At 46.3% G+C, this 25,690-nt stretch overlaps 2 protein-coding genes across 6 annotated transcripts; one reads left to right on the forward strand and one right to left on the reverse strand.

The window, feature by feature from the left end:
• Positions 1-2,822: 2,822 nt before the first annotated feature.
• On the reverse strand, positions 2,823-16,215 carry GHRH (growth hormone releasing hormone). Its single transcript, XM_065645874.1, has 6 exons — positions 16,163-16,215; positions 5,907-6,006; positions 4,981-5,109; positions 3,985-4,089; positions 3,233-3,370; positions 2,823-2,886 (listed from the first exon to the last, which is right to left on the reverse strand). Exons 2-6 carry the CDS (start codon positions 5,984-5,986, stop codon positions 2,823-2,825), a joined length of 516 nt encoding a protein of 171 aa, XP_065501946.1. The 5' UTR covers positions 5,987-6,006; positions 16,163-16,215.
• Positions 15,767-24,478, forward strand: MANBAL (mannosidase beta like). Of its 5 annotated transcripts, none has more exons than XM_065645879.1 (5): positions 15,767-15,812; positions 18,849-18,931; positions 19,284-19,478; positions 21,012-21,096; positions 22,012-22,099. In XM_065645879.1, coding segments are annotated over exons 3-5 (237 nt in total). In that variant the 5' UTR covers positions 15,767-15,812; positions 18,849-18,931; positions 19,284-19,328; the 3' UTR covers positions 22,014-22,099. The 5 variants fall into 5 exon arrangements, with proteins under 5 accessions (XP_065501951.1, XP_065501948.1, XP_065501952.1 ...); XM_065645877.1 differs by lacking the exon at positions 21,012-21,096 and adding an exon at positions 17,751-17,811 and having other exon boundaries at positions 15,789-15,812; positions 22,012-24,478; XM_065645876.1 differs by lacking the exon at positions 21,012-21,096 and having other exon boundaries at positions 22,012-24,478.
• The last annotated feature ends 1,212 nt before the right edge of the window (positions 24,479-25,690 follow it).

A 25,690-nucleotide genomic window follows, 5' to 3' on the forward strand; every position in this document is an offset into this window, starting at 1 on the left:
TCCATGTCTATGTGTTAGGAAAGGTTTTCATTTGGCCTTTATTCTGCAGAAATTTTCTGGCTTGCTCTATTTGTTTTTATATTTAATCTCACACAGTCTGAGCATTTGTTTCCTTATTTTGGTGCAAACTGAACTTTCAAAGGAGTCCCTATTATTCCAAATAGCTACACTCATCCAGCTGTTTAATCATGCAGACTTAGGTCTTTCCAAAGTGGTTTGAATAGGTGTTTTGATTTTATTTGGGCTACTCAATCTAGTGTTTGTATATAGCTTTTCTTTCACTTAACAGAATTTTATAATTTTTTTTTGCTACCACATGTACTACTTTGGGAAGCTGCTTCATTTTTTTTATAGTTTCTTTCCTTGGAGCAAGTAAGTCCTAATAGCTTCAAGCGTGTTAGTTATTACAGAACAACGTTTACAATCGCGTTTTCAACCAGACCTGCTCGGGTTGTTTTTTCTTTTGCGGGTCCTGTGTCCCGCTGTGCTGTGAAGCAGGAGGATGGTGTGTGTGTCACTGGGAAGGGTGACAGGTGACCCACTGGTGCACTTGCTGCTGTCACAGTTTCACTGATCTCCCTCAACATCCCCTTGTTGCTTCCCATCCTGCTGGGCAGTTCGTAGTATTTTCATAGTGCTGGAACTGTAAAACCTGAACAGGGAGAATTTAATCTGTAGGGATTTGGTGCAAATATGGACAAATTTCCGTGCATACTGAAGCCTGCTGTACTAAGACATGGTCACCTGAGGAAACATGAGATGGTGTCTACTGCAAGCTGTCGAGGAGGAATGATTTAAAAAGTCTTAATGTATGTTTGCATGCCACTGTATTTCCCATCTGGTCTTGAGTTACTGGTGTTGGACCTGGTACCTTCATTAGCACAGCTCTGAGTCATCCTTGGTGCATTTGCTCACTGTCTTTGAGTGACATCTTCCATTCTGGGCCCAGGATCAAGAAACTAATGTCTTAACAGACACAGAGCCATCTTGACCTGCTGTTGGACAGGTTTATTTAGAACAACTTTTATTTCCTGCTAATGATGGGAAATCAAACCCCATCCTGACATTATTTACATTTCTGAAGACATAATTATTACACAAACAATAGGAGACTTGGGGTGACAGAGAAGGAAGTAGCTGTGTGAGTTCACTGGGTTAATAACTTCTCTGAAAACACAGTTGTAACTCCGGCCATGGTGCAGTTCAGAGCCACTGGATGGCATGTTGAATTAAAACGTAGTGACAGCCCAACCTGATGCACAGGGATCTCCTTTAACTCTTGCAGAGCTGTAGCTTCAGTTTGAGCACCTCAGGGCTGAGCAGGAACTGTAGCTGAGCTTTCCAGAGCTCTGTTTTGCTGCCAGGGCTCTGTATCGAGGAGCCGGCCAGCAGCAGCCCACAGCGGTGTTTCTCGTGGGTGGTGGACGTGTGGATTCATGTCTTACCTCGCCCCGATCCGAGCTGCCTGTGTGGTTGTGCCATCAGCGTCTATTTAGAGGAGGTTGTAACCAATTTACTAAGTTGCCTGAAGGTACCTTTTGGTGGCCTCATGTTTATTAATCAGGCTCTCAAACAGAATGATGATTTGGCAGTTATTTTGCTACGCTTTGTGATTTGAAAGCCTTAATTAGTAGATAATATGTCTCCAGGATTACAAGTGTACTAGTTGTTTTAGTCTTTGTGTATAAAGCAGCCTGAGGTTAACCCACTGAGGTTATTTTTTTTTTTCTAATTCAGTGCACAGACCAGTATTTAGAGAGGGGAATTAAATTTTAAAGACTGAAGTAAATTAAGGAGTGCATCAGAACTGCATTCCTTTAAACAGATCTGAGGAGTGTATGCATCAGTTTCCAGCTGCTTTCATTGGGGAATGTCTTAGTTGCTTTGAAGGGCTTACTGTACAGTGAGATCCATGAGCTCTGATTTATTCTAGATAGAAGCAGGAGGAAAAGAGAATTAAGAGAAAAATTTGTTAGCACACAGAAGGGTTTTTTTTCGTTCTTTGGAGGCTTTTTTTCTGGCTGACCTTATTTGTGGAAAGGTAACCAAGTCAAGCATGGCAAGAGAGCTGCTGAAATGCCATGCTTTCCCAGCTGAATCCATGGGCATGCTTTCGGTAAAGCTCTGATCTTCCTCCACCTCCCCAGCCCTGTTTTTGTTTATATGCACACAGGTCTCTTCACACTCCTTTATATTGTAGTGGTGAGGCCTGGACAGGCTGAATTTCTATGGGACAGAGGAGTAAGATGAGGGTGCTCCAAATAGGACGACTGACATTTATACAAGTGAAAGTGTTCCCAAGGATGAACTGCCTGCTGGCTCTCAGTTCCCCAAGGTTTGCAAGATTTAGAGCATATTTAAGTTCCAGGTAACTACTTTCAGGAGTGAGGGATACAGAAAACAGTAACACTTCCTATCCTATTCAGTGCAGGGAAAACCCAAAATGTCCCAGGGATCTGGAGGCAGGTTCTGCTCCTGCGGGAAGATTTTTGTCTGCCTTAAGCCTAGCTTAGACACTGGGGCACGCAGTCTCCAGGTCACTTTTGGTTGCTGCAAGCCTGTTCCCAGACATCCATGTGCGGCTTCACAGCCCTCATGGCCTATTTGTTCAGACTAACAAGATTTTAGGTACCTGAAAACTGACAGGGAGATTTTGCCCCTGAAATTGCAGCAAGCACCCTTTTTCATGGCCAGCAGTGGGAGTTAGCTTTGAAGGAGAGCCTTCAAACTGCTCGAGCAGTGCAGAAGCAATGTGTTATGTATAGAATTGAGCAGGGAATGGTACTCACCAGAGCATGGGGAGATGAAAATGGGAGAAATATTTACATGAGCTTAGCCAGGGTGCTGGGAAAGCCTTCTAACTGACTGCTGTTGATGTCCTGAGGCCTGTGAAAGAAGAGAATAGGACCATGATGGCATAACTGGGGTTGAGAGAGAATTTTTTTTTTTTTTGCATTACTATTTTACTGAATGATGGGGTTGAGAAGACAGTACAGTGATGTGCTAGAGTGTGTGGTGTGGGCTGGCCCAGGACAGGCTGTTCCTTATCTGCACCTACTTGCCCACATAATGGAGGGGCCAGGTTATAGGGTCAGTTTAGAGCTTTATTCTTTCTCTGAGTGTACCTGCAAGATGATACTTAATCCAGCAGCTTCACATCTGGAATCCAGACAGCAATAAGGACCTTGTCTTATTCCTGTGGTGAGCAGATAATGAACTGATTCCCACCTACCTCTGATTGTGCAGGATGGCTCCCAGGAAGTCCCGCAGGACCATCTGTTGGTGGTAGCGGCTGTCCATCAGGATGCTGTCAGACTGGCGCCTTGTCAGGAATCTGTGCACCCCTTCTCCTGGGCTGCTCTCGCTGCTTCTGTTACGCGATGATGAGAAATATCTTTGTTCCAGAGATGCTTTTTAGTCCCTTGCTCAAAGTTTGGCTCAGGCTGAGCTGCACAGTAAGGGAACCTGCTGGGTCTGACCCAGGGTTATTCTGCTTAATTTCAGTAAGAAATTGGTCAGCTGTATTTGCTCCTGTGTTAAAAGAGGGATTGGAGCTGGCTTGCATCTGACTAGTCAGTCTTATGTAGTGGCACTTACTGATCTGTGTAGCCAGAGCTACGGGGGTGGTAGTGGAGAGGCTGGTTTTTGTGTTCAAACCAGGCCAGGGATAACAGTTTCCTACCAGTGAATGATAAATGCAACTATCATTTGCAAATATTATTGCTTGTTGGTATGATGGTAGAGCTCTCAGCTGATCTCACACTTACAGCCTTGGAGGAAAGGATTAATTAGGCTGCTTAATGATAATTGTGATTAGGGGGACCCAAGACAAAGGGATGCAGGATGCTCTTTGGGATGTGGAACAGCAGGAGAGGTTGCTCCTGTTGTAGTGGAAGGCAGCTATTTCTGCTACACGTTTGAAAGAAACTGCCCAGTTTAACAGGCAAAACATGAGCCCTAGAACAGCAAAGCACTGTGGCTTACCCGAGCCTCTTGCCAATGATGGTCTGCAAGAATTTGCGGGCAGAAATCTGCCCCAGGAATTTCCGGTAGTTGTCTGTGAATATGGCATCAGCATGGCGCTGCATCCTAGGGGTGAAAGACAAGCACAAGGTGTGGGCTCTGAGCTAGCAGTGAACCTTCCAGGTGAGAAATGGGTGTTTCAGATGTCAAAACGCACCAGGATGTAGCACTGCTGAGCTCAGGGGCAGGTAACCACAGCAAAAGCCTTTTGGTATTGGAATGCATTAGTACTGGAGAGTAAAAGGATTTGAGGGAGCTCAGTCCTGACAAGGCAGTAGGTAAAATAAGATGTCTGTTAATCTGTATCCACATTAAACCAAGCAAGGTGAAGCACCTGCAAACCAAAGGTGAGGTCAGAGAACCAGTGGAAGGAGGAGGAGAACCACAGGCTGGGAGAGGGCAGAGCTAGGACATCCCTGTGCTCTGCAGCTGCACCGTCACCTCCTGGGAGGGCTGCGTCTGGGACACGGTGGCAGGAGCCTCCAGCAAGTCTCTAGCCTGTGGTTAGACCCAGGCTCCCAAAAATCCATGGATCAGCAAAAGCACGAGCCACTTGGCTGGTCCAGCTGTTGTAAGGATGAGTCCTCTGTGCTTCAGACAGAAATAACCATCCTCCACCCCCTGGCAGGGCTGGAAAGGACAGGCTCTAACAACCATACAGGTGGATTCCCAGAGCTCGGTGGGAAATGATGTTCCCTGCAGGAACACTGGGCCTGTGACCCTGTTAGTGCATCCCTGTTGCTGGGGGACAGCAGGACATGGCCCTGGGCGTGGGTGATGGCAGGAGCTGGCACAGTCCCAGCCTTCTGCTCCAGTTGCAGGGCTCAGCTGGGTTCTCTCCCTGGAGCCTGGACTTTGTGGTGCTGGTGGGACTGACCTGCTGGTCTATTCCTGGGCTGAGGAAGATCACAACCAGCGTACTCGTGCTGCAGCGGGGCTGAGAGGTGAGGTACAAACCTTTTCTCAGTGGGGTCTGTTAACAAACTCTCCTTGTCCTGTTCCTCCGAGGGGTTATGGCTCTGCAATGGGCTGCTGTGCTGGAGCTGGAAGTTCACGGCCTGGCCAGCAACGGGCCCTGGACTGTTCCTGCCAGACAAACCCAAGGCAAAGTGTGAGATGTGCTGAGCTGCCAGTTGGGGATCAGTCCTCTTGACCACTGCTGTCTCCATCCCCCTCTTATCAGGAACACAAGTGGTGTCTGTCACTCTCTCCAGCTAGAAATCGCCCTGAAGCTATTTCAGCAGTGAAAAGATGATTGATAGGGCTGTCCCAAACACACTTCCCCCCTTCCCTGAGCTCCCAGCATCCTCAAGCAAAATTCCAGCAATACTGGTATCGTTATGCCATGGCTTTGGTACAAGGCTAAAGCATTTTCTACGGAACATTCCAAATCCATGTTAGAGAACCCAATGCTCAATTTTTATGCTTCCCGTTGATTTGTAGTGGTAGCAAGTAATATTACAGTTTTTAACAGTCAGCAAGGAAATCCTTGAAATATTAATAGGCAGCTGTTGAGTTTGTGTACTAGAGTATCTGCAGTTCTGGTTTCAATGCAAGTGGCCTGCAGGCACAAATTTTAATCAATGATGGAGCTGGAGGTGCTGGCTGCTCTGTAGTTTGCCAGATTTCCCTTTATAGGACCCAGCATTCAATTCTAAAACCATTTGGGCTGAAATACTCCGTGTCAGGTGCCTGCCTTCATTGGAAACCAAACTTAAGGTAGCAGTGTACCCAAAAAATTAAGCCAGGGTAAAGAAACAGGTTTACCAGTGCACATACAGGTCATCTGGCTTTCAGAAGTGCTGGCAACCTCAATTTGGCATGTGTTTATTTTGCATGAGGTCAGATATGAGGAAGCTTGTATAAAACACTCAGCAGCTTACCGGAGAGCTGGATGGAGAGGAGAGGAGATGGAGCATGCGACTAAATGCAGAAACAGGACCAGGGTGGCCTTATCCAGCATCTTCCACCCTTTGGGGACACCTGAAATGCAGAGGAGTCTGAGTCAGCGGCACCGAGATGCTCAGGGCCAGGAGGGGAGGCCAAGTGCCACCTTTGTGTTTTTGTTCCCCCTGCTCATTTATCGGCACAAAGGGACTTGTGATTGTGGTGTTTCCCAATGCAGAGGTGTCTTGATGTGGCAAAGTCTTTGCTGGAGCATGTGATTCCTGGATGCGGTGGCTTATGTGACCCCTCAGGGAGCTGGTCCCTCCCTCGGACCAGGATACAGGGCTGGTGGGCAGGGTTTCGCACTGTGGGAGCCCCTTATTGTGACCTGTCCCCGCACTGTGGTTGTAGGAGAGATTTTTGGGGCTGGGCTGAGCCCCAGGGACCGCTGCAGGGGCTGTAAATGCCGGTGTGAGAGTGCTGGGATGCTGGAGAGCAGCAGTTATAATAGCCGGGACTGCCTAAAGCGACCTTGCTGCCTACGTGGGACCACCTGTGACCTCTCCTGGGGACGTGTGACCTGTCACAGGGCTGTACGGCACTGGTCCCTGCATAACAACTGTCTGGGCTGCCTTGCCGCCTGTCCAGATATCAGCGAGAAACAGGGAAATCCAAGTAAAATTCCTGGGTCAGAGATGCCTGCGCGGCTCTGAGCACCGGCCTCTGTGGAAGGTGAGGAGGAGTTGGGTGCCGTGTGTCCGTCCTCTGACAGACAAACAGATGCTGTGGTGCTTCTGGGCTGGCTGAAGGGCTGCGAATGACTCAGGACAGAGTCGTCTGAGGTCGCACACCCTCGGAGCTGAATGCGGTGCTTTTGTCATTGGAAGCGAGGGACAGTGGGAAGGTATTTCAGTGAAGGCTCTTCCTGAGTTTTGATTGAAAGCAATTGATGTTTTGCTCAAGAAAGGTTCTTTAAGAATGTGGATAGAAATCTTCAGGATATCAAGTTTCCATGTCTTACTTTACACAATAAAAGAGCAGAAGGATGTTTGATCTCCATAAGAGAAAAAAAACACTTTAGAATTTTACTTTTTTAAAAAAAAAAAACAACTTTCAAATGTATAACAATACTTTCTTGCAAAAAGAGCAGTTTCCGAATGGAAGGGGTTTGGTTGGGCTTCTAATTTCCCAAGCAAACTTCCAAGCAGTGGGTGTCACTGGTGGTGGTGGGGGAGCTTGTTCTGATGGGAATCATCAGCACTGGGCTCTGGTTTTCTGCTCGGACAGGGCTGCCCGCTCTTCTGAAAGGGGGGAAGGCTCAGTAAGGGCTGGTGCTCCTGCAAAGTGGGTCAAATCTTGATACTGTGGAAGTTAATGACAGAATCAGTGGCAGTGTCAGAAGGGCATGGCCAGACATGGGCAAAGTGGTGCACTAAGAAATGGGGTTTCTTATCACAAACTCGTTCTCAGCCCAGTCCCTGTTTCCGCTCTGGCCCCTCAGAGAGCCAGGGAATGCTCGGAAGCAGCAAAGTGACTTTGAGAGAGACTTACAGGGCTCCTGGCTTTAGGTCAAACTTCCTGGTTTGTGGTTTTGGGGTTTTTTTGTTGGTTTTGTTTTGTTTTCATTTGAACTTGAAAAACCTTGCCTCTTCTGTGCCTCTCCCCCCTAAATATCTCCAAGACAAATCCCAAACCAGTTCTCTTTCTACATAGAAGTGATCTAAAGCATCTGCCAGGGGCTAGCAGGAGACTGGCACTGGCATCTATAGAAAGTGCCAATCAGGAGATTTAATCAGTAACGGGAAAGCTGCTGTGTGACCAGAGAAGTGAAATATCAATGTAACTTAAAACCTAGTCCAATGTTGTCTGCTTCCCTTTTTTCCTCTTAGGATACAGCCCTGATTGCCACTTTCTTTCTGTATCTGGTTTCTCTTCTTTGAATGCTGGGTTTTCTTCCAAAATCACTTTTTATCCCGTTGAGATTTTTTTTTTCCTTCTCTGCTATTAGTTTCTTTGCATTGGTTGTTTTTGGTTTTGTCTTTGTTTGTCGGGGTTTTTGTTTGGTTGGTTTTGGGGGTTGTTTTTGTTTTTAGTTCCTAGCTTTGCCTTTCTTCCCCTGTCTTGCTCTGTCTTCTCTCCCTTCACTGCAGTGTGCTTCTTGGGTATTTCTGTCTCCCTTTTTCCCTTGGGAAGGAGCTTGAAATGAAAGTCCTACACCCCTTCCCCAAAGCATCTGCTATTTCAGAGGAGAAGCCAGGGGACTGAAGTGTCACCCTGTGTACAGGCAGCTTGACAGCTCTTGTCACCTTCAAAATTCTCCTGAGGTGAGGGACACCTTACTTTCCATTCTGGCAGCATGTGAAAAAAATGATTAATAAATTCCGCTTAAGATGAAGAGCTTTTAGCACTGTTCCAGCAGATAAAGTGTAATAGCTTCATTCCATCCTGTGCAATGCTAACAGCAGCATTGTGACAATGACGGGAGAGACAGGGTAACCATCTCTTAGTGTTTCTGAAACCTTAACCTGATCAGTCTTAAAAATACCTCTGTGTAGATGAAACGAAGCTTTTACTGTGCCTGTGGTTTTATAAAGTTCAGACTTTTATACGATGAAATGTTAGATTAGGAAAGCAGAAATCCTTTTAAGTGCCTTACTCTGCCTCGCTGTAGCTGGCTTCACGTTATCTGTAACACACTGTTGCGTTTCTCCTCACGCTTTGGTTTGGCTCAAACACAGTGTTATTGATAGGTGAGTAAAATAGTGTTCATTTTCCAGGGGAAAAGGAACTCGCATCAATACAGCAAAAGAAGAAAACTGTGCTACCGCTAGTAAATGTCTAACACGTTTTTACAAGGCTCATCTGTAGTAGTATTCTATTGATTTACACTTATCCTATAGCTCAATTATTTTTTCATTCTATAACTTGTTACAAAAAAAAATCTTATATGGTACAAAGGATATTGTACCTGGCAAAGCTAATTTCTAAATAGATGAAATCTCATTAAATGCACATGCAGAGACTCACTGTTCCCTTGGAGAACGAGCTCTTCCTAGATCGGCTCCTGCTCAGGTGTTTCCTTCCCCTGTTGTGAATAAAACTTCTTCTCTAGGGCTGCTCCTGTGAGTCCCGCTGGGTCCGTCCCTTCAGCGCGTGGTGCGGGAGGACACTTGGATCTGCCCCCCAGCTGTCCTCTGGCTGCCAGGGAAGTGCATCTCCTCCCCCTTTTATACCTGTGCTCCCCCGGGAGTCCTGTGGGCTTCTACACGTCACAGAATCAATTATCCTCCTGAATTTCAAAGGCTGTGTTTAGCATCCTCTTTTTTGTGTGTGGAAGGATGCAGGCAGGGAGGTTGCGGGGAGAGGGTTATGCCTGTAGTCAAGGGTCATTTGCATGCTTTCTCTTTATCATTCAAAGAGTGAAGAGCAAATAATAACGACGAAAATCTGGCAGAGTGAATGACAAATTTGCTTTGCAAGTTAAACTTCTCTTTCCCTCTGCAATTGCATTTTTCCTCCTACTTCACAATGAGAGTTAACCATTAATACTTTCTCACACTGTCTGCTTGGGAGGGTCTATCTTTTTGCCCTTTTTTTCTTTGATTACCAGCCTTTTCTTCCTTGCCCTTCTATTCCTTTGTTACTCACACCTGCTGGCATTAGCGGGGCAGTTCATCACAGCTCCACGTCAGGCACACAAAGCAGGTGGAGAGCCCCACTCTGTTCGTGTGCTCTGGATAAAGGCAAAGGGTCTTCCCTGGGGTGCTGCGTGCGCTGGCAGCTGTTTGCATCCCTGGAACAAGGTTTCTGAAAGCCCCATTAAAAAGAACACATAGCCTTGGTGCCAAGAAGACCAGGACAGTTCAGAGGAGTTAAAAATGAGGTGCCAGCATGAGCTCCACCTGCCAGATTTTTTAGTATTGATTTGACAATGCCCAGAATTGATGGGGACCCAGACATTCCTGTCTCGGGGCTTTGTGTGACTTGGTGCTGGGAAGAAGTTTCAGCAGGTGAGATGACTCATGTCTGCGTGCTGCAGAAATACCTTCACCTTGAACCTGAGCACTCGTCACAGCTGTCAGTGGCAGTGATGGATTGCAGGGAATGACAGAGCAACTGGTGTGCTCGTGGGTGCCTGCATGTGCAGGGCGTTGGAAGCTTTCAGCGTGGGTCTGACTCTCTACTGTTGCCCCTTTGCTTCTTGCCAAGGTGAGAAATCAGCACTGTGAGCAACGCAGTGATTTCTGCCTTCCAAACCGTGGGTTCTCGGTAAGCAGTAACCCAACAGTTGGGAAGGCTTGAGTGAGCTGCACACGCCAGGTGTTCTAGTGTTAAATAACCACTGCTCTATAGCTAGACAAATATGCAGCAATGTGTTTGGGCTCTCCCTGCTTTCAGTGCTCCAAGGGCTCACGTTCCCTTTGCTATCAAATCAGGACCAGGCTACTTCACAGAGAAATAATGAAAAAGAATTGAACAGACCAAAGCAGGAGCCTGAGCTGACCCTGAACTGAGCAGCTGACCAGGGGCCTTCTACTGCAATCCAGAAACGGAACAACAACATGAAGAGAAGCAAGAACTACTGTCTTCTTCCAGTTGTAAAAAGAAACAGCACAAACCTGTTCATGGGGAGAGGAGCTGCTGTGCAAATCAGGCAGATATATCATGTGTAACATCTACTCCTGAACACCAGAGAAAGGGATTTCAGGGCAGCACAGTGCAGGTTTTCCAAAACCTCTTTACTGGTGCACACGGCTGCAAACTGGAAATGTATTTTCGTTTGCATTTTTGAAACATTCTGTTTGTATTCTGTCATGTGTGAGGCCGGTTGCACCAATTTTTCAGCATGTCTTATTTTTCTTGCCTTCTCTTGGTGCTACACTGGCTAAACAGGTGAATCAGACCATGTTGTTAGACCAGTCAATAGCCAACGCTATTTCCAGGTATTATCCTCTAGTGTGGTTTTGAGCTAATTCTCTATCTGCCTAGCTTATTGCCTTACACAGGGCTGCTGTAAGATACTGGGCAATATCTCTCAGATCAAGGGGAATCAGTCTATAATTGACTTGTTTATAGCTGCCTGCTGCCCAGCTGGGATTAGGAGGGCTGTGATCTACGTTCCTATCTCAAGTGAGCTGCTTTCAAAGCAGGCTGTATAAATCTCCATTGTCCTAGGGGTTTCCCTGGGCTGCCTGTGTTGGGTTCCTGTCACACACAGCTGGACCCAGCAAGACTCACACAACAAGCTCTCTTTATGACTTCAGATTAATTGCTAGAGGCAGCAGAAATGTCTAAAACCCTCCAGGCTCTGTCGGGTGTATACAGCTTTGGAGTTCTGAAATAGCACAAATATAGCAGCTTTTCTATCCCTGGGATTTCCTGTCCCAGCTTTAGTCAAAACCTTCGTATCTCCCCAGGACATAGAAGGGTTTTTTGTGGAGCTCTTCCACCAGACTCTTGAGCTGTCACTCTGGCTATCGTGGCTACTTCCCCTGCAACAGAAATGCCATGATCCCCGCTGCTGCCTAGTCCCACCATGGGTGCTCTGTCTGCTGACATCTTTGGAGAAAGATGCTGCAGACTGTGACAGGATCGAGTCTTGTTTGGAGCCAGTTTTGCATCCATGCGTGTTGCAGTGTGTATTTGAGCTGGCAACTATGGTCTTTGCTCTGGTGGTCATTTTTGTCAGTGAGGTGGTCACGCAGATAGGGCTGGTGCCCCCTGCATGGGGGCTGCAGTTTGGTGGCATTCAGAGTCTGAGTGTACTAGATGTGTGACAGCATTCGTCATGGGAACTTCATTTTAGGGGTAATATCAATAATAATTTGGCACAACAAATTACAAACTTGTTTTGCAAAATGAACAGCTTTTTCTCTTTAGAATCTCTCTTGGTTTGTCCCTAGAACCTTCCCAGTTTCTCCCCACCTCTCCTCCCTACCCCAGCTAGCACTGTCAGCATCCACTGGCTCCCAGAACATGAGGAATGTCACACACAAATTACCTCCCACAGATCGTCGCTTCAGGTTAGCAGCGCGCAGTGGGTCACTGTCGATTTGCCCTCTAAAGCCAAGCCTAGACCAGCGCAAGCCCTGTGGAGCCTACGGCCAGGTACGAGCTGCCAGAGGTACGTTCTGCAGCTGGAAGTGCCCATTTCAGAGTGACATCCCCACAGACCTCACCTCCCCAGCATCCTTGGGTGAAGCACATGCCAGCTCGTTTTCTTTCAGCACCAGTCCTTCGCTGACAAAGGACAGAGTGCTAGGATCCTGCAGCAATTTCCCAGATATTGATTTCCTCTTAGCTTTATCTCCTCCGGTCTCCATGCCACGCTTTAGAAAATCGCTTCTGTCTATTCCAGCTGCACAACATAGAGTGTCAGATAAGCTGAGCAGCATGTGAAACGGTCCTGCTCACCTTGCGAGGTTGAAACTAAAGACAGCATAAAGTAACTCATCAAATGGCAAAAAAATCCCATCCTGTATTGTCAGCTATCAAAAGCCTTTCTGCACTCCTAAATGCAGGTGGTGGCTGTTGGTCCTCAGATTCTCCAGTCCTCCCTGTTCCCTGGCAGATGTGGTGGTGACAAACTTATGGCAAATGCCGTAATGCTAAATTAACCAAAACTGCCTAAGATTAGAAGTTATGTTTTTTGCCTAGATTTGCCATCTTAGAAGTAGGATGGGACACATTTTGCTTCAGATGTCTTATTCCAAGTAGCAGAACTTAAGGCACATTATAAATAAGTTAATCATCAATAATTTAATTACATTGTCCATTACTGATGCATACACAGTAACTTTCATTCCTAAGTTCTTTGCAAAAATGTGGAAGGCAAGCAAATAAAAATGAGATGATAAAGACAAGATTTGGCCTGTGTTGCCAGTTTCTTCTAAGGAAGAAGCAGAGGATCCCAAACTTAAACCCAGCAGGTGTGGTGAGACTTGCCATTAGAAAATGATACAAGATTCGGTTTCTCCACCTTGGAAGGATAAAGTGCTGGGATTTGGATCTTCAGATCCTCCAGATTCAATCCTTTGAACATTAATAGATTGCCTGGTGAGAATTTTCCCTTGGGGAGTTCAGATTGTTAGGAAGCTGAAAACAAACATTTATCAAAATAATCTCAAGGAGGGCGTTCTTCTGGATGAGAGCAAAGTTTGCACTATGAGAATGAGTCTGAAGCAAGGGATCAGATTAAAATAGACAAAATAGATCAGCAATTCAAAATGTACGAGAAGTGCTGTCAGAAAGGACTGTCTCATAGAGTTAAAAGCCTGCTTGAAAAGCCAGCTTACTCTTCAAACATTAACATATCACCGAGACTAGAAGAGAACAAATGGCATCAGCCTGCAAGAAGTGTCTGTCAGGAGGCCCGATGAGCTCTGTGGGCAGATCCACTGCCAGCGCCTGGACCTGTCTGGCTGTTTATCTCCCAGCAGAGCTGCTGGGGCTTTTCAGCGTCACCCAAGTGAACTGCCAAGAGTTTCAGCCAGATGTCAGCATGGTACACTCAGCTGTAGGCTTGGGAGTCACTGGTTCTTGAATTTACAGTTCTCTAAATACCATCTCCTTACTTTTCCAACCCAAGCAGACAGAGCTCAGATGCCAGTAGTGAATCTCAGCAACTAAGGAGTTCATCTTTGGTTTTAGGACTCTCAGTTTGGAAAGGAGCCTTGGCTAGAGGTTACGCAGCACGTTACAGCCAGAATCAATGATTTCGGGAAACACTGAGATCTTCCTACTCTGGGAGGGGAGGGCAGTGTAGGAAAAGGGTCTGCGAATGCCCAACTTCTGCTCAGAGGGCTCAGGTGATGACCCAAACAACACTCCTATTTTCTGTGACTCAGTTTCCCATCAGAATCCAAACGCTGTTGTTACTGCTTACCGTAGGAAAGTGTTTTGAAAGCTTCTGATAAAAAACAGAATTTGAATGAAACGTGTTACCACACACAGAGAAGCAGTGAGGAAGGTCACGTTTCCAGTAAGGGCTGAAAAATGAAAGCACTTATTACTAATATTTTCCTGGCTGAATTATAATATCTAACCTGAGGATGAGATGACCTCGGTGCACAAGGGTATGGTACACATACAAAGAATGGCAATAAATAGGTCTCACTGCAAAAGACATGCAGGAAATACTACAATGCAAACCAAAGAAGAAATGTAGAAAGAACTAAAAAGGCTGGGGAGGGTTTGGATTTGGAGACAGACTTCATGCTTGAGCTCTGTCTCTACTTAGAATTGGGTGCTGACAAAATTGCCATTTCTGCTTGTTGAACCAATTGTAGATTTGAAACCCACTCACATCTCGTAGGTGTTTTTGTTTTGGTTTGGTTTTTTAGAAATAGCTTCCTTTTTTACCGTTTCACAGCCAGCTGAAAGGGCTGGACCGATGTTGTGGAAGGCAGCAGCCAGAGCGGGCTGATGGCACCACCTGCTTGCGGTTCAAACCCAAGTGTCCCCAGGGCAGAGCCCAGCTTCGCTCCGACAGTGTCTGCTGGTGTCAGGGGGAACTGGCCATCCCCCACCTGCCTGTTTTACTGAGAATAAAAAGTAAAGCCATTTTTGTTGGGGGAGATGAGGTGGAGGAAGAAACCAGACAGTATTGCTTGCAATCTAAGTGTGTATTTTCTTTCCCTTTTGCCTGCAAACTCCAAACCGGGAGGATCAGAGCCTGCGGGCAGCAGCAGCTCCAAATTCAACGCACTGGTAATACTGGGAAGAATTTAATCTGGCAGTTTAATCCGTACTGATAGGATCTCTCCTGACATTCACAAGAATTATTTCTCCCTCCTCAGTGTTTTTGTGTCCTAAATAGTCCGTGTTTGGGAGCTGAAAGGGCAGAATTTGCTGCCTTTCCTGGGCTCTGGGTTTATCCCTGGGCCAGTACAGCCACTCACCAGGGGCAGCAAAAGCTCTCGTAATTATTTAAGAGTGTTTTTTTTCTTAGGGTCTCTATGCTACAGGAATTTCTTTGTACAAGTGTCTCTGGCTTCTGCAACTCACAGCCGTGTGCATTCTCCAGTTATCTGGAAAGTCTTCTGCAGTAAAAAAGGTGAAAGGTTTTTAATAAGTTGCTCAAAACCTTTGAAATTGTTTTCATTAATACCCATTTAATTCAAATGCTTGGTAGCAGCCTAGAAAATCGTTTTATTACAAATGCCATACCTTACTTCCTTAGTAGATAAGTAACCGATTAAGTTTTCCCCAAAGTATTTAGACTGTCTGATAATAAAGCTCTGCAGCAAAACTACCCTGGTGCTGATATTTTAGTGTTAGGAAAAGGGCAAAACAAATCGGATTCTTTAAATACCACAAAGGAGCAAAACAAACCACAAGCCATTTTCCCCTTTATAGGTCATCTTAGCAAGACATCTCAATTTCAGAGCTGGATACTGAATCGGAACATTAAAAATAATAATTTAAAAAATCCCCAGCAAGAGCAAAGCCAGATGTGTGCATCTTAATTGTTGCTGCCAGAGCACTTCAAGGGAGCGGATCAAAACCTCACGGATAAAGAGAAACCCGCCAGGACTGAAAGGCCACGCTATTGATGGCGGGGATTAAAATGCTCATAATCATTTAGGGGGTGAGTACATTACACTTGAGGCATAGAGGCCCGAGGTGCCTCTCTGCCAGAGGGGCCGACCCTGGCCTGGCGACCCACCGGAGGGTCGGCACCCACAGCCGGGCCGGGGCCCGCGGCAGCGTGAAGCCGAGCGGCCTCACGGGCCTTTCGGGAGCTCGCTCGGCACCGGAGCCCGCCCGCCCGCCTGGGTACACAGGCCCCGGGCCGCCCTTAGCAACGCGGCGCCCCGGGTGGTTGCTAGGGACGGGGTGGGGCGCATTTCCTGCCCGGCGGGAATCACTTCCGGGGCGGCAAGGCCTGGCTGAGAGGGGCGGTGAGCGGGATGGTAGGGGGTCTGCAGCTGGGGGATCTGCTGGAGAGAGGCTGTCGGGAACGGGGAGCGGTGGCTTCAGCATCGTCCCGGCCCCCCGGGAAGCGGGTGGGAGAGCGGCGAGTGCCGGGGCCTGGCTGGCTCGGTGCCGCTGGCCGGGCCGCCCGGTGCCGCTCGCAGGGAGAAGCGGCGGCCTGGAGAAGGGGGCGGGACGCGGGGTGTCCCTGCTCGGGGTGCATGGCCGGGAAACCCGCGTGCCTTGGCCTCGCGGATGGGTTTGTTCAGCGGTGCTGAGCACCGGCTGGTCCCCCCGAAGCCAACACGAACTGGCCGGTCTCCATCCCAACACCTACCGAGGCATCTCGGAGATCCAGCGCGAGCTTTTGTTGCCTCATCCTTTCGTGGGAGTTTTCATGTTCTGCACCGATGCTGTTGCTCTTTGTTTCCACCCCGAGGGGAAGCTATGAAATATTACTTAAAGTTCTTCTGTGGCTTAGTCCTACACTAATTACTTATATAATGCTAGGTCTTGAAATGCCAGCTGGAACAACAAAAAGAAGGGTTTGAGGCTGTTCTAGCTCTATTGAGATGGCCCGTTTGTGGCCACAGTTATTTATCCCAGGGCCGGATCCTGCGCCCATGGGAACAGCTGCATCGCCTGCCAGTGGTGTCACTGAGCAAAAGTGTGAGCCTGCAGCCCTGACAGCCCCTTGTTCTGTGGTACGGCTCTGGCTTCGCGAAGGGACCAAGTCCGTTTGCGCTGGGGGCAGCTTGTTGTGAAACCTTAACGGAGGCAAGGCTGAATATTTTAAAATAGTCAAAATAGACCAAATGAGCCAGCTGGAGGGTGTGGAAGCTTCCTCTCAGGGTCTGAAATAGGAGTACCGCTCTTTAAATGCTATTTAAGAACAATTACTTTTAAGTGTAACCATCTTAATAGGTGAGGCAGTTTAGGAAAAAGGTTATTGACACCAGTGGAGAAGAAGAGATGTTGGCCAAGGAGGAGGTGGTGAAACTGTTAGCTTCTCAGGAACAGGGAGGAAGACTCCATTAGCACTCAGGGACCTGCTGGATTAGCTACAAGACAAGCATGAGGAGGTTTTGTTCTCAGTGAGAAAACTTGCTTTGTAGGTTTTGTGTTCTGTGGGGAAGGTGTCAGGCCTGACTCTGAGCCTTGGTTCCCCGCTGTTCAGCTTTGGCCTCCTCATTTGTGTGAGGATGGGACTCATGTGTGCAGGTTTCAGCTTTTTGTTACCCACAGGAGTTTTTTAAAACGGGGAAGAGTTTTGCTAATTTTAGTTCAGCTCCACTGATAGCCGGAATGGTCCAAATGTGAGTTGCCTGCCGTGGCTACTTGCAAGCAAGGATGCTCCATTATGACTAGTTGCAGCCTGGTGTCAGGTCTTCTCTGAGTGTATTTCATGGGGTTGTGCTTAAAATGGTAGTGGCAGCAGCTACCAGCCTGTGTGAGAGCTCTTGATGCTGGTCGTGTCACCTGGGATTTGTTAGAACATTACTAATACCCTCAAGGGAGGTGAAATAGAAAAGAGGAAAGGAGGGCAGACTTGTGGAAGATGAGGATGCACATTTTTTGTTGTTATTGTATCAGTTCCCTTTCCTGGTTTATTTTTGTGTGTTGTGCTTCAAGTGTATGAACCAGGAGTATCGGTAGGAGTTTATCCTGAGAAACCTCTGAGTGAGGAACAAAGCAACATCTGCTCTGCTTGAGGAAGGGGTCAGGCAAGAAGAACCTTTTCAAAAAATATCCTAATAAATAGTCGAGACAAAATGCATCTCAGGGGTGAAGTTTCCTACGATTCTGTTTCTTGCTTAGGAGCTGCTGCCTTAGATTGGGGGAGAGAGCGTTTTAAAGGTTAAAAGCAGTTAGGGATGAGCCATGTTTACACGTGCTTTGTTGACACCAGTTAATGTTCGGTGCAGCCTTTGGATCTGCGCTGGGACGTGCTGAGCCTGAGTGGCCCAGCCTGTGTTCTGGCTTCAGGTACAGGTCCCTTGCAGCCCTTGCTTATTAAATTTTAATCAGAATTTGAAAAATTTTCTTTCACTGAAGTACAGACCTGGAAGGAACCGTGAGAGGTCATCTATTCTTATCTCCTGATTCAAAGGCAGGATTATACATACTCACACCCCATGCCAGGCGAACGCTTATCTGATCTGTTCCTCTGAATCACCAGGAACAGGGATTCTGCGGTCTCTGTGTTCCAGTCCGTGCAGCAGGGAATCTTTTTCCTGTCTTTTAAAATTCCAACTAAGACTCCATACTTCAGCTGAATTAAAACAAAATAATTATTTATTGTAATTTATATACCACTCCTTTTAGTTTGTCCCCAAATGACATTTGCCTGTTAAGCAATGGCATTGTGATGTTGATTCATTCTCAAATTTATCAACTATAACTTTACTCAAATTATACTCCAAGTTTACCATCTTTCTGAACTGAGTCACTTCTGCAGATTGTAGAAATCTCCTCCTAGCCTGAGAAACACAGACCCTCCTGTGGAGATAATTTCTGGGAGGCAGATTACTACCATTCAACTGATGCATGTGTGCAGCACAATCTCACACCCAAGCTTTAGCAAAATACAGAATTATAAGTATCAATAAGCAGTGCTGATTCTGTAAGTACACACCAGGATCGTATGGGTCAGGAAAATGGAGTAAGACAGAAATCACAACCGAGTTCTGATGGCATCTCAGACTAATAGAATTTCCCTTCTGGGACTTTCTGTGGCATACGCCTGCAATTGTGGCGGGAGAGTTCCCCTTGTTGTAGAAAGCCATTAGTCATTCAGAGAATTAATTGACAACTCCATTAGCAACAGATAAAGGAAGAAAGGATGGCCTCATGGCTGAGAAAGCAGCTTGGGACCCAAGAGATCAATATTTAACTCTGCCACAAATATTTAACTATGCCACAAACTACCTGTGTGACTGCTGCAAGGTATATGGGGCTTCGCATAACCGGCCGCTAAAGCTATGCTTAACTTTAAACACAACTTATTCCTCTGTCTTTCACAGGTCTGCCTTCTGTGTGATTTATTTAAGTAGTAGTTGGTTTTGTGCACCGTCTAAAACAACAAGGCTGTAACCACACATACAATGTAAGTAAAAAATAATAATTATTATCTTGCATGCATGATTGATTTCAAGGAGAGTATATTCTTGGCTATTAAGATTTTCCCTTATTGTTTCATGAATATTATTCATATTTTATTCGTGTCGCCCTCACCTGCAAATGGACTAATACTAGCACTTGAGGACTATTGTCTTAGGCAGGTCGTAAAAGATAAACATCCAAATAAAATGCAGGTTTCACTTCTGTCTTTGTTATTGGATCTGTAGAGCAAAGCTCTCTTCAAAAAACCTGCATGAGGGTAGTTTGTCATTTTTTGATATTGGAAAGTGTACCAGAAAGCATGATGAAAATAATTGTTCTCTTTTCCCACCTCGTAGTAGCCAGTCTTCTTGAGAGCATCAGAGGAGAAGGGTGCACTCACCATGGCGACTGAGCTGGATTTCTCTCCACCTGAAATCCCTGAGCCCACATTCATGGAGAATGTGCTACGTTACGGACTGTTCTTTGGAGCCATTTTCCAGCTCATCTGTGTGCTAGCCATCATCCTGCCAGTTTCCAAGTCCCATAAGACAGTAAGCAGTGCTCTTTAATATTGATATGGATGGGCAGAGTCAGAGAAAAAGATGGGAGGGAACTCTGAGTAGCTAATGGAGACCCAGTGGTCTGCCCTTGGGATGGATGACAGTTTCATTGTTCATTTTCTTTCCTTCTTCTAGCTTGCCCACCTCCAGCTTTTGTCTTGTGATTTACCCCCAGATTAGAAAGTCAGGAAAAAATACCCAAGCCAGCGTCTCTCTGAGTATCAGCGAAAAAAGTTACCTGAAGCACTGGCAAAGAGTGCTAAATGGACACGTTGTTCTCGATTCCATATTGTCATCTGACTGTTGATTTGCTTTATTAATTGCCAGGCAGGGTGTCCCCTTTGCAGGAACTGCCTTTGGGCTCTAGTTTGTTTGCAATTTTTGGGAACAAGATATAGGTGAAATTTCTAGGATATTCTAATGTGAAGGAGGCAGTTTTCAGTTCTGACTGTGCTGGCAAATGGATGGTCCTTTGCTGCAGTTGGTGCAGGAGAAGGTTACAGTGAAAGGTCAAAGGGAGCTACAGGACTCTGATCCCTCTAGACGAGGCCACAGCGGGACGACCCGCATCTGCCTGGCTTTCTGATAAAAGAGCTCCATGCACTTGGTAATGCCTGCGGTGCTGGGGGCAGATGTTTCAGTGTTGGTGGTCAGGCTGCAAGGTTGGAATTATGATGCAGATTTTGTCTAGATGTGTATGGTGTATTTTCAGTAACAACTCGGATGGGAAGTTTTGTTTCCAGGCTGTCTTTATCGCTGTGTTTGCTCCCTCTTGTGCGGAGGAAGCGTGGAAATATTTAGCCTACCTGGGAACAGTAATGCCTGAGGGTGAGGTACAGCGAGAAGGTTACAGTTCATGACCCAACTCAGCTTTAACCGTTGGTGTGATATGAAGTTGTGTTGATGTGCTGGATTAATGAGGCTGCCCTGGCTCAAGTGCACATTCCCTCCTGCCTGTCCTGCCGCACCCGCAGCTCCCAGCAGGGAGGTGAAGCAGGCGGCTGTCGGTCACGATGCGGTGGCATTGCAAGTCTTGCACTGTTACTCTGCAGCCACCAGCACCCGTCTATCAGAGTCCATGGCTTCCCCTGATAAATTTTTGAGAAATATTGAGTGGCCTGATTCTTGAAAGCTGTTAAGAGTGAGGCCTTTAGTTTGAAGTGGGAGACTGAAGACCAGGCCCCCAATTAAAACCACAAAGCTCAGGGACCTGTTACTATTGAGATTTGCTAGCATGCTTTGATGTTTGCATGCTCTACTTTTTATTTTCTCCGTATGTATATTGTCCTGTTGATGTACTGTCCATATGACTGATTTACAAGACCGTAAACACCAGAGGCTTCCCTTCCAGATCTTGGAAATGATGCTTGAGTCCGGGTGGGATATTGAGGAGCTTCTCTGTCTTGGAGGCTTCAGGCTTTGAAGTCTACCTTGGTTTGAACATTAGAAGGCAGCAGTGTTCACTTTATGGCAGCAGCGTGCTGCATCCCTGAGCAAGAACTGCACTTTGCTCCATTTCTCCAGAGCCTGACAGCGCCCCGTGCACCGATTACAGCCTTCGGAAAGGCGGCCAAGTCTTCTGCCTTGGAAAGCCACACAGCTGTGAACTGTAATAGCCCAGTAACTTGAGAGACGTTTGAACCAAGCTCTCTGATTAAAAAGATGCTGTCAGATGCTCGCCTCCCCCTCCATTATGTAGAGTGCTGTCTTGGAAGCTTGAAACTCGCATGTCTTGCTGAGCCATTTTTTGTGTGTCCTTTTCCAGTTGGCATACTCTGACTGATAGAAACCAAGATGCTAAAGCAATATTTATACTCGAATGCATTTAATGAAAGGAGGCAATCTGCATGTGTGCGCTTCCTCAGATGAGACTGGCGCTGTTCCCTTGTGTTTTTACAAGATAACTAGACTTTATTTCCCATGGCTGAAATATTATCTGTCATCTCCCCTGAAGGAAGCAAGCAGGATATCTCAGCATTCCCTGTTAGTCCAGGTGAAGAAAGCTTTGCCTGCAATTCCCTCACTGGATTTTGGGGTTGGTTTAGAATCTCTGAACTTTACATTCTTACTGCTGTTTTGGGGAATGTTTTTTGTCTTGCACATGATCATGATTAACACTTGGCAGAAATACCTGCTGAATGTTTCCACACACAGCGGTGATTATATGGTATCTTCTCCTTTTCCTAATTTGAATAGTTCCCATTTACTGTTGATTTTCTTCTTGCCTTTAAAGTTGGTTTTGTTTTTCTTCTGCAAAGCCTGTTTTAGACACTTGAGCTTTTAACGGCTTCTCTGGTAACAAGCTGTTTCTGTGCATGAACTCACACTCACCACAAGGCACATGCGGAAGAAGCAGAGATGGTGCTGCGCAAGTCTCATTAAATGTGGACTCGGTTTGATATAGATGTGTTCCAACAGAGATACTCAGCACTTGCTTCGCTTGGCTTATACTCAGATTCCCAAAGTGAGCTGTCAGCAAATTGTAAAAAAAAGTTACTGACTGTTTCTTAATTGATTCTCGTAGGACTCGGAGAGTTTTGAGCCTAAGAATTCAGAGACAGTGAAGAAGCCAAAGGCAACTGCTCCACAGATAAGCAAGAAACCCAAGAAGGAAACCAAAAAGAAACGATAAAGCCATGATGGATGAGCCTCAAAAGACAAAATAATCAGCCATAATCATGCTTCCTCAGACATGACATCAAAGGCACCTAACTATATTAAATGGTTTTCTGGCATTGCCATGCTTTACCTTTCGGGGACAAGGGAGAAGGAACTCAGAAGAGTGGAAGGGGTGGGGTTCTGCCATAGATTTCTTACAAGCAAAGAGGACTTCACATATGTAGGACTTCATTTGACATGATTAGTGCGTCAGTCACCATTAAAGTGACTTTTGTCATTTCTGATGGGCAGAGAGGCCTGTTGTCCTAGCTCCTCCGTGCTGCCGAGGATTTGTAGTAAAGTCCCTGTGGAAGGTGGAGCATGGGTTTGCTACTTTGGATACCTGTTTGTGTTGTATTTTTTGAAGGCAGAGGGAGTAAATGGATCAAGGATACCCCACTACACAGCTTTGTATTCATCTCTGTTGTCATCTAGTCTGAAATACATAGCTGCTTCTTGTGGCTTAATAACAATGTCTTTGTCATATTCTTTAATTCTTTAGGTAATAACTCATCAGGTTCCAGGCTGCTGTAGATGAAAGCTTTCATTTCCCCAGCATCGCTACCTCTTTCTTACTCCCCACCCATGCACTTTTCCTTCCTGTTCCCATCCTTCAAAGCAGGTACATTTCAGGGAATTGAGACTGCGGTGGGGACTGCAATGACGACTATGATTGGGGAACAGTTTGCTTTTGGAAGGTGCAGAATTTAATGCCTGTGCTACTAGAGTGTTCTTGGAAAATTGGGAAGACCAGGTACTGCATGTTGGAGAAAAGCTGCTCTGAGGCGGGAGTCTGGGAGCGCTGTGTTGGTCATGTATCACACAGCCCTGCCTCACTGTGCCGTTGATTAAACCCCCGTTCAGCGAGCTGAGCCCAAACCTTGGGCTCCAGTTCAGCACTGCTGGGGTTTGTTGCGTTTGCAAACTCCCTCCCAGCCTCACCTGCTGTACTCTGCTGCATTTCTTCTTGCTGAATTCTCCCCGAAGTTAAGTATGATCTCAGCCTAAGGAGATGTGGTATTTTAAGATCCAAGGGGTGGCAAGCTGGCTGTGCAGCATGACTATATGGCAGGAGACGTATACACTAAGTTCCTTCAGGCTCTCCAGGCCTGGGGACAATCTAGTATTAGATTTAAATATGGCTAGACAGCACTGGAAAGAGATAGGTGGTGATGTAGCCGCAGAGTCTCTGTAGGGCAGCTGGAGCTTCCTGATGCCAGCTCACATCTTGGTTTGTTTGATCACGAATGAGTCAATGGGAGGAGAATAGGCGCACCCAGGGTTCAGAGCGGCTTTGAAGGAAAGGGTTCTTTAGCAGGGCTGCAAGTCTGCGATCCTTTTTGCATATATAGGCTCCCATCCTCAACTCAGAAACACCTCGTGAGCCCAGATGCAGTAGCAGTGTCGTGCTGCGTGTTCTCTCAGAGGAGCCGAACTGCACGTTTACAGGAACCATCAGTGTTGAGAATGGGCACGTTCTCTGCTCGCTCCTGCTTTTGTTGGCAAAACAGGTAGATCCCAGTACTGGTTCGATTCTAAACTCCCACTGCTTCCCTGCTCCAGGCTCTCTGCTCCTCTTCACCAGAATGCAAGTTGTACTGTGTAAAATCCAGCTTAGAGTTCTGCTTTAAATTCAGCATTTTCTTTCTTTTTTTTTGAGCTACATAAAGGCAATATGAGGAGGACAGAACAAACCATGGGAGACACAGGCACTCTAAAGTTGCTTTGAGTTCTCAGTACAAAGAAACATTACAAATATTTCCCATGCAAATAACAAAGAACAGTATTGTGCCGTGAGTTTCCATTATGGACTGTGTTCCTGTCTGTGATCTTCAGGGGCAAGAAAAGCGTTGGAACTGCCCTGTGTAGGTACAGCAGATCACTTCTTCCATTTTAATAAATGAGGATGGTGGTTGTTTTACTTAACAACTCTGGCTTTTTGCAGGTCACCTGAAGTGGGGGGTTGATGCTTTAACAGAATTGCAACTATGGAAAGAGTAGCACACATGTTACCTGGAATATAGAAGCGCTTCTACAGCTAAGAACCAGGTAGTGATGAGCACTGTGTGGTTGTTACCCAAACTAGCAGGCTACTACATCAACATTTACATCTAGCTATTTGCAGGCTGGCTTACTCATTGCTAAGTAGAAATCACGGATATTGGGGTTTTTTTTTGCTGGGGGGAAGAGGGATTATGATAGATTTCCCTGTCTGTTCTTAACAGCTTTATACCTATTTGAATGCTCTCATTAGCTCAATTTATAGTACATTTTTAGAGATTACCAATATCTCGTGTATTTTAGTTACTCCTGAAATGTGTAATAAAGACAATCAGAGACTTTGTTTAGCAAGAAATCTCTTTTTAAAGTTGTGCCACTTCTTTCCATGCATTCATTGTGAAAGCTGTCAGAACTCTCAGACTATAGGAACACAGAGACATAAATAACCTATTCATAAAAATGATCCATTAAGGGAAAGCACTTCAGATCCTTTAATCCGTGGGAAATTGGTTAGTTAATACTTTCAGATATATGTATCTGTGTTTGACTTGGAAGTAGCAAAGTATCTCCCAGTACAGCTTCACCTTCCTGGAAGGAAGGAGGAAATGGTGCAATGATGAAATTAATTTACCTCCCATGAGAGATTTGGGCTCTGAGAGCCCCATGAAGGTAACAGTGATAAAGGCATCATTTGGCAATAATACGAGCAGGGGATTAGATGTGGATTCAGTAGGCTGATAATGGGGATTTTCAGTAGCCTCTCGGGGTATGGTTGCAGCTCAGGTTTACATGGCTGGAGCGTGGAGCTGTCTGGTGGCTCCTCTGGGCTGTGGTGGGACTGGCGTGGTAGCCAAAGCGTCTGTTGTTCCCTTACCAGAAAACCAAAAGGAGAGATGGGACTAGTGTGGTGACTCCTTTAATTCCCGAGCACTTTTCTCCAGGCTGTTCTGTAATTAACATCCCAAAGGGAGCTGGAGACCTCATTAAGTCGCTTTTATTGAAGGGGAGGTTTTCAAAGGTTTGTCTCCAGATACCAGGTAGGCAGAATCTCGGTGAACAGCACCTTGCTCAGCCACCCAAGGCCCAGGCGCTGGGCTGAGAGCTGGGCTTCCTCTGCTAATACATCTTTAAAAGTTCCTTTCCCTCAACAGGCCAAGCCTCATCTCTGGAGAAACAGAGCTGGCAGTTGAGAATTCCTTGTTTCATTTTCAATCGTGTTCAAGCAGCTCTGCCCATCTGGCCACGCTCATCTCGAGAGCCATGGCCGTCGCTGTCCCCTGAGCTGTCCCACGCTCACAACGCTCCCTGCGCTCCTCCAGTGTAAGCGGCACAGTCCCTTGAGATGGGCTAATAAGTTGCTTGTGACTGGAGTTCCAGTTCACATAGTTCAATTAAATCCCTGTTAATCTTGTTCAGACCTAATTTACTTCCATTCTCATACACACGCTTTTTTCTTCTTCAGAGAGATTCTGGTGAGGTTCCCTCCTGACAAGAACAGGAGAGCCTCAGGCCAGCTTTGAACGTGGCTGATGTTTGCAGAGCTG

The sequence above is a fragment of the Caloenas nicobarica genome, chromosome 15 (assembly GCF_036013445.1).
Source record: "Caloenas nicobarica isolate bCalNic1 chromosome 15, bCalNic1.hap1, whole genome shotgun sequence".
Taxonomy (NCBI): Eukaryota; Metazoa; Chordata; class Aves; order Columbiformes; family Columbidae; genus Caloenas; species Caloenas nicobarica.